Below are 20,153 nucleotides of genomic sequence, written 5' to 3'. Positions count from 1 at the left end.
AACCAGTGAAATCCTGCTGTCCCTTCCACAACATACATTTTATTAACTAACCTAATTAAATCTGAATGCAGCAACTAAAAAACTCACAATCAAGCCCCAGGTACTTGATTCCTGCCCTGTCCGTACAGGGAGCTTGTATCCAACTCTGATAAGTCAGTTACTTCCCAGGATGTAAGTAATTTTCCACAACCACCAATGTCCACCCCAAAGCCTATGCAACAGTGCTGTATCTATGAAAATTCTGATCCGAGTCATCTACAGAATTCCATACATTATCACTAATTAGAACGTCCTTGTAGGTCCCAGAACAGATTCTCTCAGTTGGTATTATTTACCGAATATGTCTGCTCTCAAACATCTAATATGTCTAAATTCCATGGCAACTACCAAGGAATTGGCTGTCATTCACTAGCAGGGTACCAATAAGGCTAGTTGCCCCCCAAAATGTAAGGAATTTGAGATTTTCAAATAGTTTTTTTTAACGCCAAGGAACACAAAAATTCCCACATGCCTGATACTCATCGGAACCCCCTACGGCAAAGGGGAAGCAAATGACTAAATAGAAACAGGATTGTTTAAACACCATCAGCAGATATATTGTGCAATCTTGGTAGTTTCAACCAATGTGCATGACCGTCGTATAGTGTGTACACCCAATCTATAGTTTACACGTCGTTCATCGCATCGTTCCCTTTCATGTGCTGCATTTCCGATGGGATGATGCAATGTAAGATGTGCTGCACATCGTGCTGTGTGTACGCATGATCGCACATAGTTTTAGAATGTAAGCTCTTACGAGCAGGGCCCTCTACCCTCTTGTGCTTCTCCTTACTTTAGTTTCATCTACTTCTTACTCCCCACTAGGGAGTTACTCCCCACTTGGTTGCTTATGTTCTGTTGCTTATCTGGGTGTTATGGTCGCTAATGTAGCAATATATATTATCCATGTCCTGGTTCTGTAGTGTTTTGTTCTGTAAGTCGCTTGTCAACAATTTGTTTATGTACTTTGTAAGGCGCTGCGGAACATTTGTGGCATCATATAAATAAATGATGATAATAATAATAGCGTACAGCTAAAACTGGATACAATCCCGCCACCATGATATATCGTGCTGTTGTGCAGAAGATTGCATAGTGTGTACACTGTAAATTGTGTGTACCGGAATTGTATGTATGTAAGTGAAATTGTATCGGCCATCACACTGTTTCTTACGTCATTCAAGTGTGTACATAGCTTAATTTACCTTTAACCTGAAATCTCAGAGAAGCCTATAGACTAATTAGCAACAGCTTGAAAACTCATTTTATATATGTAGTACACACTATGTCATATGTCATTCAATCAGCCGACGAAGGACACATCGCATAGTGCATCTGTTCACGTCTACAGAAGATATGTCTGTGTGTCTATTACGTTGTTTACAGATCTATTGCAGCACAGCCAATGCCAATATATCTTGCAGATATATCAGTACATCTGGCTGTCTATACGGCCGACCAACCCATATGTTGGCCCAGGAATCGCTGACCATGACGTCACTACCGATTCCTGTGGCCAGACATGTCGTGAGGCATATTGGTAAGTGTGTATGCAGAATATCGTTTGTACATACCACTTACCAAATCGTCTGTCGGCCCATCGCTTGTGTGTACCCAGCATTAAGTTCATGGCATTGTCAAACGATGAAGAAGAAACTAAAGCAATGGTCTTCTCTTCCCTTATAATTTAATGCTGCACAATCTGAATAAGACAAGAGTTGAAAATGTATTTTGATCTTACTTTGACAAAACCCCTAGAAGAAGAAAAAAATCTAATATAAGGAGGAATATTAAAAGGCCCTTGTAATTGTTCCTCAACTGCTCATTTGTGAATGTTGTTCCCTTTGGGTAACCCACAGGTTTAAAATAAGGAATATTAAAGCCAAAACAAATAGAAATAAGAAAAGATAATTACTGCCATAGGCCTGTTTGAGTACTTTATTTATTTATTAAAAGAAAGTGTCACTTTTTGCAATAAATTCTATCCTATGGGTTAGCTGTGCTTTTTGGAATACTGGGATGTGCTCCATCCACAAAATGAACACTTTCATCATTATCACCTAATTGCACTGTGGCACATTAAAGGTGAACCAAGATCTTTCTTAAGGTGGCTTGGCAGATTATTGAAACATTTTGGGTAACATTAGTTATAAACTCACATTCTTCGAACCCCATGAGGATTGGCTGCCAGCTTCTGTCTAATGCTTTCATCATAGGTGATCCACAAAGTTCCTGCATAAACATTTCAGAACATTGTAAAATCCAGGGAATCGGGTATAGAGCATTATATCTCCCATCCTGGTTTCAATAAACTCAGGGGCACACTTGGAAATAAGAGAGTCGCCTCTTCCAAATGATGTGGCCTCCTTAGTGGCTGTTGAATATGTAGTATAATTCTGGAAAGATAGCTGTAAAACTGTAAGCTCACATGTAGTTTGTTCTGAAAACACATTAATATAGAGCTAATTATTTCTTTTAGGTGCAAATAAGTCTAGAAGACCAGATAATGTTAACATAAAGCGGCAGGGTCTCTAAGTAGTTTATACTTTTTGTTTTAACCCCTTCATTCCTCGATTCTAACTTCTAATATTTCTGCTAAGGCATACTTCTAAGGTGATGGAGAGGCCAATTAATTGCAAGCTCTTCAGCAAAATGTTGCAACAGCCGTCAAAACACAGCTGGTATGACAGAGTTGTGTTGCTTGGCAGACATTATTACATGGCCTCTTCAGGACAATATATTAGTGTTATAGGAACCATGAATCCTTGGCAGGATAAGAGGAACAGGGGGAAACTTCCTAAACAAAATAGATGTAGTGATTGCTGCTAGTCTGGGATAAAGTGCTATGTGTAATTGTTTAATTGCTCATTAAATAAAATAGAAAACAGTTTTTTCTTCTTTCTAGTCTGATGAATATACACCAAGAAAGTAATGTACAGATTGCAGCATTTGCTCACTCTTTCACTCTTCATAACATATGAAATAATAAAGCAGTGAAAACTGACAGCTGTAATGTTAATGTGTACTTTGTGGGAAGAGTTTAATGTAACTTGTGGGCACATTACTGGGATGAATGTAGTTAGAAGGGATATTTGAAGAATCTGCTTTGTAGTGTGCTGAAAAGTAAAAGTCTTGAGAGGAGGATAAGAAGTCTCTAAGGGAAACTTTGTGGTGGAGAGACCCCTGTGTGGCAGGTGCAGGGTTTCAGGAATTCCTCAGGCGTCTGATACAGCATGAACCCTAGTGTGTATGTGTGTCTATGTGGTAGGGAATATAGATTGTAAGCTCCACTGGGGCAGGGATGATGTGAATATTTTCTGTAATGAGCTGCGTAATATGTGTGCGCTATATAAATATTAATAAATAAATGTTCTTAACAGAATATCTGGATATTTTCAGCCCTAACAGTTTTAGATTTAGATTCAGCCACTGTTTTAAATTGTGACTGGAAAGCCATCAGTGTACATATGTTTCTTTACATTAAATAGGTGGCTGCTCGTTTCCTAATGTTTTTCCCCTTTATTTTTGCAGCTAAGCGCCAACGTGCTGATCTTCCTCTGCACAAACATCATTGGCATTTGCACCCATTATCCAGCAGAGGTGTCCCAGAGACAAGCATTCCAAGAGACCAGAGGATACATCCAAGCCAGGCAGCACCTGCAGAGGGAGAACCAGCAGCAGGTTAGTGTGAGATACAAACCACATGTGCAACAACAGGGGAGCATTAATAGCAGGTGAGGTGCGAGGCGCGTGTCTACCAGATCTCAGTCTGTAGCCTAAGCAGGAGGACAGTGTGCGGTGTTAGGCTTATGTGTGCAAGTTGTAGCAACAACAGCAATAGTTTACAAGTACAGTTATATGGTTAATCACTTAATGACCCGTTTAATCCCTTTGAATAGTTAAGCCCCTAAACTGTTAGTTGTAATTATTTTAAATCATCCATGTCGATGCTCACCCATGCAGGAGCGCCTCCTACTCTCTGTGTTACCACGTCATGTTGCAATGGAAATGAAAGAGGATATCAACACCAAAAAAGAGGACATGATGTTTCACAAAATCTACATACAGAAACATGACAATGTCAGGTAAGAACGCAGCTGAAGGTTTTTTCCATAAGTAGGTATTACTATCTGGGATATAGCCTGTTATGGCTACAAACCGGTCTTTATTTATAGGTTGTGATCTTAACTGGAGGATACAGCGGAGGAGTGTTAGTGCGGTAGATGTTATTTATTGTTAAACCTGTAACATTCTTGTGTTCCTTACTATTTTTTTTTGTTTAAGCTGCTGTGAATGATTTGCAGCTTTTGCCAAGTGTCCTACAACTACCATTACAACCACAGTCACATGATACGTACGTGAGCAGAGTGGCTTAGATACCCTCCTCTCAGCATTCTTGTTCACAGGACAGTCCCCTTGCCTTCCTACTCTCTACTCCATTGTATATAAGAAGACAGGGCTGTGACAGATCATGGACCCTCTTCTTGGGAACAAGCTTCAGTGTTGGGACTATGCAGCCATATAAGTGTCCCTCACATACAGCAGTTGACAGAGTTCTAGGAGGACATCCTTTAAAAGCTATTAGATTATGGTGAAACAGATAAAAAAAAATTGTTAAAAAAAACAAAACATAAATATGTGAGACTGAAGTTTTGAAGATCACTATAAGTGTACACACAATGGAGGCAGCAGTTTTCTGGACTGAACTGCCTCTTGCCTCTAGTTACTAGGGATTGTCTGCTCATGAATATTGGTCCAGGCCACAAAATAGGTGCTTCCATTTCAAGTACCCAAATACTTAAAATACTTGAAGTACTAAGTTGAATGACTGGTAAAGATTTAGTATTTTAATATGTTTGTCAAATATAGTGACAAGTTTCACCGGTATATCATAAGAATGAATTGAACGATGTGTTTGGTATTTCCAGTTAAATTGAGAGTCTCCATGCATGTTGCCAATCTGCAGCACAATGAAGTGCTGACCCTTTTCTATGTCTTTGCAGTATCCTGTTTGCTGACATTGAGGGCTTCACAAGCTTGGCATCCCAGTGCACAGCCCAGGAACTAGTCATGACTCTGAATGAACTCTTTGCACGTTTTGATAAGTTGGCTGCAGTAAGTAACCTGTATCATATTTCCACATCATAAAATATGCTTAGATTGCTCACTTTTGCACTCCCCTCCTAGAGGTGTGAACAATCCTGAGCAATTTTATCTTTACCACAGTTTGCAAGAAACAGGCGAGTTTCTACAGAACTGAATAAATTGTCCCCTTAGAGTGGGACTTTTCTGTTTTAAACCAATTATTTCACTCATTTGCCACTTTCATAAATCTTACAAGTGTGCACCTATGGTCTCACAGCAGGGGTGCAGATACAACAGGACGATATCTGCCCGATATGGTCGATTTGGCCAAATCGTAACGACAAAACGGACATATTGTGCAGTGTGTATGCACGATTTGCGCGCTGCCACAGTCTCGTGCTGCACAGCCAATCACACGATATTGCATGTGAGGCCGTACATATTAATGAAGGACAGAACAGAGATCGTTACGTCTTTCATTAAATCTTTTAAGTGTGTGAGGGTGAAGGCAAATCGCCCTCAACATCAACACGATTGCCGGTTGTATGGGTGTGTACTCCCCCCCCCCCCCCCCCCCCCCCCCCGAAGAAGGTTATGCCCAAAGACAGAAAATGTATGGTTGAATAATAAAATGTGCCGCACACAGACTGCAGCTTTTCCAAATGGCTGCGTATGAGAGAGAGGCCTCCTGGTGAGGTCTGGCACTCGGCTCCTCTCTCTAACACACAAAATACAAACATGGTCTTTAGTTGCAAAAAGTTCTGGCATTTAAACTCTCCCTTGGAGTTTGTTCTTTTTGGATGTTATGTGGTCTAACTAATTCTATTACCAAGTCATGGTGTAATGATCTGTTGTTTTGGAAAAAAAAAATTTCTGTTTTGAAACTAGTTTCTTTATAAAATATTTTGCATTCTGAACTTTTTAAATAGTGCTAATGTCCAGGAAAAAATAAAATAACATATTCTATGTCTATTGTATAAAGGAGAGCTCATTTTCTACATCAGGGTCTATAGGGTATCCACAGGATACCTTGGGGTATTGGTGATGATGTCAGGCATCGGACACCACAGAGTTAAATTTTCATGCACTGGGGTCCCTCTCCTATACCCCGCCCCCGAGTCAAGGCATCTCAGTTTCGTTGGTGTCCGGCCAGGAGTCTGATCACATGCAAGCAGAGTGGGGCTATAATGGCCCCTGAAGTTTTCTACAAGCAGCTGTGGCTGTACAGCATGGACATGCTGTCGCTCCTACACCCCGCCGGACCAGAACGCCAGTACTAAACCGGGGATGCTGGTAGGTATCTGGGGTCACAGCTAGCGGTGACCCCGGATTACCTGGACTCTGGCCGGGTTCAAGGGGGCAGGGAAGCAGCAGGGTCCCGTGGAGGGTACCCGTCGGTAACACAGTCCTGTAGGTCTCCAGGCAAGGGGCTCCCTGGGGACAGGCTGCGCGTGGAGCCAGGTATTAACCTGCGCTTCCACTGGACCACCAGGGACAGCGGGCCGCAGCATGTGCGGTACAGAGCGGCATCCCAGGGGTTAATAGCATGCCAGGGGAGCGCGCCTTCCCTGTCTAACAGCCGGCGCCTCCCCCGCTGCACAGTGCCTCTCCACAGCGGTCTGGCGAGCTGTGTCAGCGCTCCTCCCCTGGGCCCACCTCCTCCCTGCTCCTCGGCAGCCATTTACTAATGAAGTGTGCAAACGCTGTTGGAAGCTGATACAGGTGGCATCGCAGTCCGGGTCCCCCCGCATACCTCTCCTCCAGAGTAAGGTCAGAGTATGCTGCACTGTTTCCTACCAGGCTCTGTGTATGTGTAGTTGATCATAGTGCTGGTAGTGCAGGGATTTATTTCTGCATTGTATGTGACCTAATCCTAGCGCTGTCTGCCTGTACTTTCACTTATGACTGTCAGCCATGTTACTATCCCTGTTATTCTGCAAAAGCCCTTGCGGTGCGGTGTTGCAGGGTATTCATTGCCTTACTGTAAAAATATTGTATGTGAGGGGAGTCACATACACTACCTTACACTCATCATGTCTGAGAGTGAACGTGAATTTCCTCTCCAGCTAAAGTGTACCGCATGTACTGTACCAATAGCGGAGAGTGAGGGGCACCCTGAAGGATTCAGGATTGAAAAAAAATCTCATTCCCGGGATTGAGTTAATCAATGGCGCTTGCCCACTGCACACAGACTCCAGTGTGGGCGGGGGCAAGCTGGTGTGCGGCTGCGCAGCTTGACCTCTATGAAGTTACATGCTGCCGGACAGCCGTAGGAGGCCTATGGCAGCATCTGAGCCAACGGAACTAGTGCTCAGCGCTGCCCCCAGCTGAATACAAGCCATACCAAGCCACGCATTTTAATCTCAAAAATCCCGGGATTGGGGGCACCAATTGTGGTATTGAAATCCTGCCGGCTTTTGCCCTAAATCCCAGGATTCCGCCAATCCCGAACCCAAGATTGGCTTCCCTAACGCAAAAATACCAGCTGCACATCAGTAATGCCATATGTACATACAAAACAGATGAACAATTGTTGTCAGTGCTTGTTACCACTGCAAATCTATCTAAGTGAATGCAGAAGGAATTAGTTCATATTTTGATGAAAACATTTAAGCTTACAGCTCAGCGCTATGGCAACCTCATTTCTACAAGCTTGCCGAAATGAGGAATTCATGACGTTGGCCTGCAAGCTTAAATGTTTTCAGCAAAATGTGAACTAATTCCTTGTTCCTTAGCCAGATACACACAGATTTGTAGTGACGTCAGTTGCATGTATTGCACTAAGTAACAATAACATTTTCTTAGTCTGATCTGTTAGAAAATAATTGTCTCATCCTAATTCTAGGAGAACCACTGTTTGCGTATAAAGATTTTGGGGGATTGTTACTATTGTGTCTCTGGATTGCCGGAAGCCCGCGCTGATCACGCTCACTGCTGTGTGGAGATGGGAGTTGACATGATAGAAGCCATCTCGTGAGTGGATCTCTACTTGAAGTATAATTGCACGTAGTTTACATAGGTGTACCATATATGTCTTAATTTCAGTGATTTCATATTGTAGACTTTCTGTGTATGCTGTAATTGTCCCTAAACATTGAGTAAATCATCTAATTGGGTCCATTCTCTACAAGTGTAGGTGCATGATGTCACAGTGTCCTTAGTGGCCAAATTCTCATCGAAGGTAGAATAATACTTGCAATGACAATAGATCAGTATGGTGGTCAATTCAATTAACCGTGGGGGGGGGATTTCTATTGCAATGGCATGGAAAAGCTGCCAACAGCACCTCAGGTTGCTCTTCCGTAACTGCAGGATATAGCCCCTGGTGCAAGCTAATAGAATTGACCATTATATCTCAGAAATTACCTTATTTTACTCCATAAGATAGATGTGCAAGACACACATCGTTATTAAAATAAGCAAAGTTTGAAAATGTCTGTTCAAAACCTACTAATAGTACTAGACTCTAGGAAAGTTGGAGCAGTTTTGAAAACACACCTTCTGTGGATCTGATAATGCAATGTCAGTCTCAAGAGTGAACACAAAGGGAATAAATATTATAAGTACTATCATAGAGGATGACATGGAGAAACCCACCTATATTATTCGTCAATATAACATCACATTTACTATGTAATATATGCTATAAGACCATCTGTGTACAAGAACGCTATACTGATCTACCAACAGCATTATCATATGCGTGTAAAATGATATATGAGATTTAACACCGATTACGTCAGTTTTTGCTTTTTCAAACCTAGTATCTTTAAAGTGTGTGTGTCAATTTAAATACTGGGTCGGGGTTCTTTACACATTATGTGCTTAGTCCAGTGGTTCCCAAACTTTTTTTCAGTTCAAGGCACCCTTAGGATCTCCATAAAAAGACACCCCTAAGCCCAAATAATTATCAGGCAGTCCCGTTTTTTATTAGTTGGGCCATAATAATGTAATAAGTATTTAAAAAAGAGAAAAACTGTGCTATTCTTATCCATTGCCCCCTCAGTCTCTCTTCTTTTTGCATCTTCCATGGCTTTCCATTTGCCCTAACATGTATCTCCCTCTGTCCCCTTCACGTCTCTCCCTTTGCAGTCCCCTCTGTGTCTCCAGTCTGTCTCCTATTGCCCTCCGTCTTTCTTCCATTTCATCCTCTCTCTCTCTCTCCTTTGTCCCCTCCATGTTTCTCCCTTTTGTCCCCTCCATGTCTCTCCCTTTGCTCACTCCAAGGTCTCCCTTTGCAGCCCCCTCCTAGTTTTTCCAGTCTCCCTATGCAGCCCCCTCCATGTGTCTCTAGTTTCCCTTTGCAGCCCCTCCATGCAGTGGCGTATTTATAATGGGTGCCGGGTGTGCGGTGCTCACGGGCCCCTGGGTCCGGGGGGGCCCTCTCCGCACACCCTGCACCAATATGTTTTAATACTTACCCCTCCTAAGTCCCACGTCGGGCTGCAGCACTGGACAACACACCTGAAAAATGGCCGCCGCAGCCATTTTTCCAGCGTTGTGCGCATGCGCACTAGGGAAATCGCTGGGAGCCATTTTCCCAGTGACCTGCGCATGTGCAGTAGACTCTGGGCACACTCTAGTGCTCAGAGTTTACTGCTGCGGTGACGCGGCCGTGACTGGGGAGAGTGGAGGGGGCCCCAGGCGGGTAATGCACACAGGCCCCCTCCTCTCTTAAGACGCCTCTGCCTTCATGTGTCTCCCTTTGGAGCCTCCTCCATGTGTTTCCAGTCTCCCTTTGCAGCCCCCACCATGTGTCTCCCTTTGCAGCCGCCTCCATGTGCCTCCAATCTACCTTTGCTCCCCCTCCATGTGACCCCAGTATCCTCCATGTATCTCATTGTAGCCCCCCTATAGTTCTTCCCGCCCTATAAAGGACTCTGGCACTCTGCACTATCTGCCCCCTCCCTGGCTCCGCTCATCAACCATACCCACTCCCGTCCCACTGTAGTTCCCTATGCGGCCCTCTCCCTATACTATAGCTATCTTTCATTGCAGCCCGCCATTACTTACCTTTTAGTAGCGACGATTGCCAGCATCGTTCAGCTCCTCAAATCAGCCAATTCAGCAACAGGTATCCTTTCTGCGTGTTGCTTACCAGCAACAGGTATCCTTTCTGCGTGTTGCTTACCACTAATAGCTACCGCACACTGCCGCATGCTGCAATCCCCCAGCTCCTATCCCCTCATCTCACCAACCCGATCCTGCTCCGCCACGTGAAAAAAACAATCAGGCAGCTTCTGGGCAGACCTCATCAGGCCTTCGGCCGCAGCACCCCGGGGAGCCGCGGCACACAGATTGGGAACCACTGGCTGATCCTTCACAGTTAGCCAGCATTATCCAGTAATCAGTATTAAGCTGGCCACACACTAGGCCAACTTACATCCAACTAGTTGATTGGTTGGATTGAAAATCTGGTAAGGAATGGGAGTAAATGATGATCAGCAATTTGCTCCTAAATGCCAGAAAACAGATGAAAATGGTCGTTCAGACAAGTTTGTTAAATGTTTGATCTAAACAATTTGTTCAAACAACAGTTTTTGTCCATTTTCCAGCGTTTGGGAGCAAATTGCTGATTGTCATTTGCTTTCATACCTTACCACATTTTCATTCCAACCAATCAACTAGTTGGCTGGTTGGATGTAAATTGGCCTAGTGTGTGGCCAGCTTTACTCCATCCTCTAGGCAACAATGCTGAAGTCTAATATATATATATATATATATATATATATATATATATATATATATATATATATTAAAAAAAAAAAAGTATACTGTCTTGTTGAAATACAGGTAGGGGTGACTTTTGTAGTCTTCTGTAGTACAAGTAATGTGTGTTACATGCCTTGTGCCTGTAGTTAGTGCACTTAGGGGTTTTCTAGTTTTTAAACTCACTTTGCTTCACCAAAACTCGGGTGAGTTTTCCCTTATCAAACTCGCAGAAGTGAGTTTAGCTGAAAGTAAGTTTTTCGATGGTGAAGCAGATCGAGTTTTTTCCCCCAAATTGTGAGTTTAGAGGAGAGCTTAGAGGAGATTACTTACTCGAGATTGCAGTGTTTTCTCTCTGCAAAACTCACCCGAGCAAGCAGCCTGCACATATCAGTGAAATATGTGAAGGCTTCTTGTGTATTGAACCTGTAAAAAAAATGTTAAATGTTAGATAAAAAATTACATAGGGTCCCCCCCAAAAGCTTTAACCAGCCCCGGACTTGTCAGCCAATCAGCGGCCGCTCTATAGTTAGCGGCCGCTGATTGGCTGGCGGCTCCGGACTCGCTGTCAGTCGGGAGCAGGTTAGCGCTGTAGGTGGTCACACACGTGCAGCGCTAACCTGAGTAAATGGTTCGGGTATTCGGTTTTGGTTTTTTGTGCAAAGACCCCCCTGGATGCTACGGAGACTAGCGCGATGGAGGAGGTGAGTATAGAAACTTTATTGCAGGTACTCCAAATGGAATTCTACTCGGACAAGTGGACAGATCACCTGGCAGCAGGTATGTGTGAGTGGGTAGGTGTATGTACTAAACTTTTACTTGCCACGGTGTGTGTGTGTCCTGTCATTTTTTAACTATTTATTTTACAGTGGTGGTACGGGTGCCGCCCGTAGTTCCACAAGTGCCAAAGGTCAGGCATGCTGGCACCTGTAGTGCCACTGTAAAATACAATAGTCTACTACTATTTAACCATTTATTACCCCCGTGCCCAACGCTCCAGAGGTGTTGGGAAGAGCCCCGGGCTTCAGAACAAGTCTGGGGTTTCGGGAGAGGGGTGGCCCCTTCTTGGGGGGGCCCCCACCTCCCCTGAGATCCCTGGCTGGGTCTGACCGGCTTGGGGTTGTAATGCTTTGGCCACGGAGCCCCAGTGAAAGGGTCTCCGGGCTGTGGCATTACAACCCAGTCGGTTTGGTCCAGTGCTGGTTTTAAATATAGGGGGCACCCTACGCAATTTTTTTTACCCCATATATTTAAAACCAGGACTGGCCCTGCAGCCTGGTGCTGGTTCCTAAATTACAGTGGAACCCTACTCATTTTGTTCCCCGTAATATTAGGAACCAGGACTGGCTGGCAAGTCCGGGGCTGGTTATGCTTTAGGAAGGGGACCCTATGTCATTTTTTTTTTTTTAAATAAAAACACTTTATATTAGGTATACAGGCTGAAACATACACAAATCACACTGATCTGTGTATGTTTCTGCCAGACTCGCAGCTCAGGAGGTGAGTGTTTAAAACTTCTTTCTACTTCAGGGTCCATAGGGTATCCACAGGATACCTTGGGGTATAGGTGTGACGTCAGTCGCAGGGCACCAAAGAGTTAAGCTTTCAGCCTCCCAGGATGCACTAGGTCCCCCTCCTATAACCCGCCCCCGGGCCAAGGCACCTCAGTTTAGTTTGGTGCCCGGCCGGAGTCGGGTGCACCTGTTGGAGTGGGGGCTAGAAGAGCCCCTGAAGCTTTTTCTTCATGCAGCTGTGGCTGCACATCTGGATGAACAGCATGGACAGTCAGTCCTGACGTCCATGCTGTCTTCCCTACACCCCGCCGGTACCAGAACGCCGGTACTGATCCGGGGATGCTGGTGGGCGTCTGGGGTCACAGCTAGCGGTGACCCCAGATGCTCCGGACCATGGCCGGATTCAAGGGGGACAGAGGTAAGCAGCGGGGTCCCGCGGTGGGTCCCCGCTGATCACATGGTCCTAAGTCCCCAGGCAGGGGGCTCCCTGGGGACTGGCTGCAGCGTGGAGCCAGGCGACCAACCTGCGCTTCCACTACCCCCTGGGACAGCGGACCGCAGCAGAGCGGTAGCGCTGCGGCGTCCCAGGGGTTAAATGCATGCCAGGGGAGCGCGCCTTCCCTGTCTCACAGCCGGCGCCTCCCCCGCTGCACACAGCCCTCTCTGCATGCTGCCGACTGGTCCTGTGGCAGCGCTCCTCCCCCAGGCCAGCCTCCTCTCTGCTCCTCGGCGGCCATCTTCTCCAGAACGCATGGTGAACGCTGCTGGAAGCGCTGGACGGAAGCATCGTGGTCTGGGTCCCCCCGCATACCTCTCCTCCGCTGTGGCTCAGGTCTGTGTATGCAGCGCTGTGTCCTACCAGGCCCTGTGTCTGTGTAGTTGAGTGATCAGCGCTGTTAGTGCAGGAATTGTTATTTCTCTGCATTGTATGTGACTGTGCTAGCGCTGCCTGTAACTTTTCTTCTCTAAACTGTCAGCTTTATTACTGTCCCTGTTCTTCTGCTAAAGCCCTTGCGGTGCGGTGCTGCAGGGTGGTCTCTCGCCTATTTAATACTTAATTGGTGAGAGAGGTCACATACGTGGTGCCATCATGTCTGAAAGTGATTTTCCCCTCCGGCTACAGTGTACCACGTGCAAAGTACCGTTAGCGGAGGGGGAGGGTAGCGCGGAGGGCCTTTGCCGGCAGTGTTTGTCCATGGCGCGGCCTATTACGGTTACAGCAGCGGTACAGGAGCCGCCCTGGGCTTGTTTCGCTCAGGCGTTAACGGCTTTAGTGGGCCAGTTAGCTCCGCAGCCCGCGTTTACTCCGATGGGTTTGTCCCAGCAGTCTGTGGTGTCGTCACCCATGCAGGGGTTCCCACGACAATTGGTGGTACCCCACAGTCTCCCTATTTCCCCGCTCCCGGGTTCTCAGGAGCCAGCGTGGGTTAACTCCCTGACGAGTTCTGTACAGCACTTGTCGGATGTGTTGCAAGGGGAGTCTGTGATGCGGCCTCATAAAAGGCCGGTGGCGTCTCTGTCCGCTCCTTATGAGGATGACGAAGGGACGTCTGATGATGGGGAGATTCTGGATCCTTACGATCAGGAACCTCTCCATACTAAGGACGCTGATGCTAAGTCCAAAGTATATATTCCTGGACTTATTCGGGCGGTCCGCACAGCCTTGGTGATTGAGGACGAAGTTCCCCCAGCGGCTAAATCTAAGTATGCCTTTTTCAAAGATGTGAAGGGCGATGCCACAGTCTTTCCTCTTTCGGGTCAGTTGGTGGACCATTTAGAGGAGGCGTGGAAACAACCTGGCAAAAGATACCAGCCGCAGAGACGCCTGGCGGTGGCTTATCCGTTCGCGGATAATTATTTTGCTAAGTGGGAATCCCCTCCACAGGTGGATTCTCACGTGACCCGTCTTGTCCGTAGTGCCACATTGCCGATGCCATCCATGTCCTCCCTTAAGGATGCTACGGACCGCAAGGAAGAAATCGGCCTGAAGTCCGCTTATTCCCTTGCAGGGGGGGCAGCACGGCCGGCTATGGCCATTTGCTGGGTTGCCAGAGCGATGGAGCGCTGGGCGGATTCATTAGAGGCTTCTTTTGAATCCGACTGTCCGGCCGAACAGGCGGAGTTGATTGGCAATCTCCGTGATTCGGCCACCTACATCAACGAGGCGGCTCTAGACATTAGTACTCTGGTGTCTAGAATTTCTTCAGCAGCGGTAGCTGCTCGTCGCACCTTGTGGCTGCGATCCTGGAAGGCGGACGCAGATTCCAAGAAAGGTCTGGAACCGTTGCCGTTTACCGGAGAAGTTCTCTTCGGTCCGGATCTGGATAAGATTGTGGCCGCGCTGGCGGAAGCCAAATCTGCTTGTCTCCCGTCGGCCGCTGCTCCTTCTGGTTCGGGACCATCGTCCTTTCGGTCATCTAGGGCCCAGGACAGGCCCAAACCACAGTCGTTTCCTCGACAGGCTGGCCCTAAGAAATCGGTCAAGCCCCGGAAGCAGGCATGGAGTACCAGACGTCCGGCCCCCAAGCCAGATGACAAGCCTGCGGCCTGACGGTCCGGGCCTCCCTTTGGGGTATCCCAGGGTGGGAGGCCGCCTGCTACAGTTCGCCCAGTGTTGGTCGACCACTACGACAGACACTTGGGTTCTGGAGGTGGTTTCCCACGGATACGCCCTCTCCTTCCGGCACAGACCCCGGCTCGCTTCTTCACCACGGGTCTCCCATCAGACCGGAACAAGGCTACGGAGCTGCGGAAGGTACTGCACACTATGCTCCAGGCTGGAGTTATAGTGGCTGTTCCATTCTCCCAGAGGGGCCAGGGTTTCTATTCAAATCTATTTTTGGTACAGAAACCCAATGGGTCATATCGTCCGATTCTCAACCTCAAAGCACTCAACAAGTCTTTGCGGGTCCCGAAGTTTCGGATGGAGACCCTACGGTCCATCATTCTGGCGCTGGAACCTGGGGACTACTTGGTGTCATTGGACATACAGGACGCTTACCTGCATGTCCTTATTCTTTTGCGCCATCAACAGTTCCTCAGGTTTGCAATCCGCAGCGACCACTTCCAGTTTCGGGCGTTACCTTTTGGCCTGGCAACAGCACCACGTGTTTTCACCAAGGTGATGGCGGTCATGGCGGCTTTTTCTGCGGCTGCAGGGAATCCGCATGTTGCTGTATTTGGACGACCTGTTATTGGTGGCAGGATCTCCAGAGCTCCTGTTACGCCACTTGGACCTGACCATTGCACTGCTGCAACGGCACGGCTGGCTAATCAACTGGCAGAAGTCCACTCTAATCCCGTCTCGGAGGATTCTGCATCTTGGAGCCTTATTGGACTCGGGACAGCAAAGGATCTTCGTGACGGAGGACAAGATCTCTGCTTTACAGTCAAGGGTGCGCAGTTGCCTGCACAGCCGCCGGGTGTCCTTACACTCGGCGATGAGGTTACTGGGCTCCATGGTGTCGGTGTTCGACATGGTGGAATACGCCCAGTTTCACTCCAGACCTCTGCAGCACCTGATCCTGTCCAAGTGGAACGGGCTGCCTCAGTCTCTGAAGTCCCAGACGATTGTGCTCACCCAGGAGGTTCGCCTGTCCCTTGCGTGGTGGTTACAGACGACCCACCTCAACAAGGGACGTCCGTTCTGGGTTCCAAATTGGGTCCTGTTGACAACGGACGCCAGTCTTCGGGGCTGGGGAGCAGTTTCGGGTCCACACTTGTTCCAGGGCAGGTGGACGCCGACAGAAGCGGAGCTTCCAATAAATATCTTGGAACTCCGTGCGGTCTTCAATGCTCTCCAGCAGGCACAGCGGTTTCTCCAGGGTCGCCCGGTGTAGGTCCAGTCGGACAACGCTACCACCGTGGCCTACATAAACAGGCAAGGAGGAACTCGCAGTCGGGCGGCTCTCGTAGAGGTCTCTCGGATCCTGGTTTGGGCGGAGCGCAATCTTTCGGCCATATCAGCGGTCTTCATCCCGGGAGTGCTAAATTGGGAGGCGGACTTTCTAAGTCGCCAAGACGTTCATCCGGGGGAATGGTCCCTGCACCCGGACGTTTTTCAACTACTGGTGGACAGGTGGGGTCTTCCAGAAATCGACCTCATGGCGTCCCGGCACAACAACAAGTTGCCGGTGTACGGGTCTCGCACAAGAGATGAAGGGGCGTCTCTGGTGGATGCTCTGTCCGTCCGGTGGACGTTCCGGTTCGCATACCTGTTCCCTCCGGTCTCCCTTCTTCCACGGGTAATCCGGAAATTCAAACAGGAAGGAGGGACGCTCCTGTTGATAGCTCCCGCGTGGCCCAGACGGCACTGGTTCTCAGACCTTCAGGGTCTGTCCGTGGACAGTCCTCTGCGGTTGCCGCTACGACCGGACCTTCTGTCTCAGGGTCCTTGCCTTCACCCGGACCTGACTCGGCTGTCTTTGACGGCGTGGCTGTTGAGACGACCATGCTGAGGTCCCGGGGGTTTTCCAGCTCTGTGGTGCGTACCATGTTACGAGCTCGGAAACCGTCTTCCGCGAGGATATACCATCGCGTGTGGCATACGTTCTTCCAGTGGTGTTGACCGAGAGGTTATGCACCGCGGGAGTTTCGTCTGTCTCGGATTCTCGCCTTCCTGCAAGCGGGACTAGATCATGGGCTTCGCCTTGCTTCTTTGAAGGTACAGGTTTCGGCCCTATCTGTCTGGTTTCACCGTAGGATTGCTACAATCCCGGATGTGCGCACCTTTATGTAAGGTGTTCTCCGTATTCAGCCGCCCTTTGTTCCACCTGTGGCGCCTTGGGATTTGGCTGTGGTCCTGAGGGCTCTCCAAGGACCGCCGTTTGAACCACTGGGCTCAGTGGATATTAAATGGCTAACAGCTAAGACTGTTTTCCTTCTGGCCATAGCTTCGGCCAGACGTGTTTCTGAGTTAGGGGCTCTTTCTTGTAGACCCCCTTTCTTGGTTTTTCATGGGAACAGGGCAGTGCTCCGCACTCGGCCCGAGTTTCTTCCCAAAGTTGTTTCCCAGTTTCATGTTAACGAGGAAATAGTTGTTCCGGCCTTTAACTCACCGGGTCTTTCCGTGGGTGAGGCCTCTTTGGATGTTGTGCGGGCCTTAAGGACTTATGTTGACCGCACTTCGTTTAGGAAGTCGGACGCTTTGTTGTCCTCTATGGCTTCTGTAAAAAGGGTTGGCCTGCTTCAAAGCAAACTTTGGCAGCCTGGATCCGTATGGCTATTTCTGAAGCTTATCTTCATGAAGGCCTACCGGTTCCTCCTTCTCTGAAGGCTCATTCCACTAGGTCTGTGGGTCCTTCGTGGGCAGCTCGACGTGGTGCCTCGGCAGTTCAGATCTGCAAGGCTGCTACGTGGTCTTCTGTCCATACCTTCGTGAGGTATTACAGGTTTGACACCTTCGCCTCTCAGGATGCTTCCTTCGGGCGGCGGATTCTCCTTTCTGCACAGGAGCGTCCCCACCCTTAAAGGATACTGCTTTGGGACATCCCCAAGGTATCCTGTGGATACCCTATGGACCCTGAAGTAGAAAATATGAGATATGGTAAGAACTTACCCTTGTTATCTCTATTTCTACGAAGTCCATAGGGTTCCACAGGACTCCCGCCCTGTCGCACCTGTGCTGCAGATGGGCTTTGCTCTGGTCACCGGTTTTCCGTCTCCCTCTGGTGAGAATGTGATTCTTGTATGTGTCCAGATCTTTGTTCTCTCTCTTCCTTCTCCTCCTCCGGCCTATGGCTTGGTAACTAACTGAGGTGCCTTGGCCCGGGGGCGGGGTATAGGAGGGGGACCTAGTGCATCCTGGGAGGCTGAAAGCTTAACTCTTTGGTGCCCTGCGACTGACGTCACACCTATACCCCAAGGTATCCTGTGGAACCCTATGGACTTCGTAGAAATAGAGATAACAAGGGTAAGTTCTTACCATATCTCATATTATTTCACAGTGAGTTTGCTACAATCTCACACGAGATTGGAAACTCGAATCTTAGTAAATTTGCGAGTTGCATCTTTTTCATCTAACGTACTTCCTAATTTGACCGATGGTGAGTTTTTTCGAGTTTGCAATCTCACATGAGTTTTAACAGTGAAAAAAAGAGAACTCACTTCAAATTCACTCAAGTTTGTTTTTAGGAAATTTGTGAGATGGTAAAAATGGCTAAACTCACATGAGCACAAACTCGAACCTTAGTAAATTTACCCCTACATTTTTTATGTCCCTGTTTCAGTATAGACTAGTTTGCAATGTACTGATATACATCTGATTATAACAAGTCTTTGCCTCTCTCACAATCTTTTCCATAAGGCTAGTGCGAGAAGTAACTGGTGTAAATGTGAACATGCGTGTGGGGATACATAGTGGGCGAGTTCACTGCGGTGTCCTTGGCCTACGCAAATGGCAGTTCGATGTCTGGTCCAACGATGTGACTCTTGCCAATCATATGGAAGCTGGTGGCAAAGCTGGGTGAGTGAATAGAATGTAGCCCCATTTCTCCTCCTTAAATAGAATGGAGTCATTAGGTATGATTATATCGGTGTAAAACATGGGTAATGATGCATGTAAAAGTGCTGCAGTTTAATTTTCTTAAGTGCTCATTATTCAAAACGTGATGTTTTTCTCATGGCACAGACGAATACACATAACAAGTGCTACTTTAAATTACCTGAATGGGGATTATGAGGTGGAACCTGGTCATGGAGGCGAGCGGAATGCTTATCTGAAGGAACATGACATCAAGACCTTCCTAGTGACCGGTTGCAGCCAGAAGAGGGTGAGTTTGGCGGCCTTGGGGTGTTGTGTCCTAACAGTTCACGGAATGAGTTGAAGTGTCACTTGACTTTATGTAATATTTCATGCTATATATGTTTTACATTGTCTAGGATACATTTTACAAGAAATAAACTGTTCAGCTGAGATTTAATATCAAATATAATAAAAGTTAAAAAAAAAAAGTTATTACTACCGACAAAAGACATTCAAAATAGTTTACCCCCAGCTTACCCACAATCTTTCCATATGAGCTAATGGTAGCCCCAGATATCCAGATCTATGACCAGAATGGCACAGCTGTTTGTTCAACGATCAGGCAAATTGACCAAATCACTTGGAATCCATGCTTTGTGGCCAGCAGATTAGGTCACACATTCTCCAGTGCAGCCAACCATGTTTTCTATCCGGCATTTTGATCAGTCTGAGGGGGAGATGTGTGATAAAGTACCAACCAATTTTTCACAGTTAGGAGCTGATTGGTTGGTACTTTATCACTGTCCACTTTATCTCTCTACAAGGCTTAGTACATCTCTCCCTGAATCTGATCAGAACATATGGTTCTTATTGGGTTGTGCCTAGAACAATCTCAGGCAATTTTGATTTAAAAAAAAAAAAAACTAACAAATGACAGTGTATGACCAGTTTAATGCTGTACATTTCTCATAGTCAGCACATTTACCATATGTCAGCACTGATCCAGTGTTTTGCATCTCCAAATTTTCCTTGTTCCTATTTAAAAGGCATTGCAAAAGTCATTTCTATTGTTGCTGATTTATTTGGTGCTTTTATGTAGGTATTATATTTGCTTTTGTTGTAATTGTGCTTTGTACAGATAGACTAGAGTGCTGCGATTTATCATGTACACTTGGCAACACAGTGCATGGTGATTCTTCTGATCATGTTTATTGGCATTCCATAATTCCTCTATGTCATGAACCAGAACTTTTTGCTATACATACATGTAAATACTGTACCTTAAAATGAGTAGGAAGACTGTTAGTATGGCAGCTTGTGGGATATATTCTTCAACAGAGTGT

General features: G+C 46.9%; 1 protein-coding gene across 2 annotated transcripts in view; it reads left to right on the top strand.

Annotated features, from left to right (window-relative positions):
* ADCY6 (adenylate cyclase 6) overlaps positions 1–20,153 on the top strand; it is a 208,836-nt gene that overhangs the window by 155,585 nt on the left and 33,098 nt on the right. For both annotated transcript variants that reach the window (XM_088478990.1, XM_088478923.1), the window contains 6 exons: positions 3,571–3,720; positions 4,003–4,124; positions 5,043–5,154; positions 7,970–8,097; positions 18,652–18,810; positions 18,976–19,117. In XM_088478990.1, coding sequence (XP_088335116.1) covers positions 3,571–3,720; positions 4,003–4,124; positions 5,043–5,154; positions 7,970–8,097; positions 18,652–18,810; positions 18,976–19,117 — 813 coding nt within the window. The remainder of the gene's footprint in view (positions 1–3,570; positions 3,721–4,002; positions 4,125–5,042; positions 5,155–7,969; positions 8,098–18,651; positions 18,811–18,975; positions 19,118–20,153) is intronic.

The sequence above is a fragment of the Taudactylus pleione genome, unplaced genomic scaffold, assembly GCF_031769625.1.
Source record: "Taudactylus pleione unplaced genomic scaffold, aTauple2 ptg000005l, whole genome shotgun sequence".
Lineage (NCBI taxonomy): Eukaryota > Metazoa > Chordata > Amphibia > Anura > Myobatrachidae > Taudactylus > Taudactylus pleione.
Note: the sequence above shows the minus strand (reverse complement) of the source record. Positions and strands in the feature narration are given on the sequence as shown.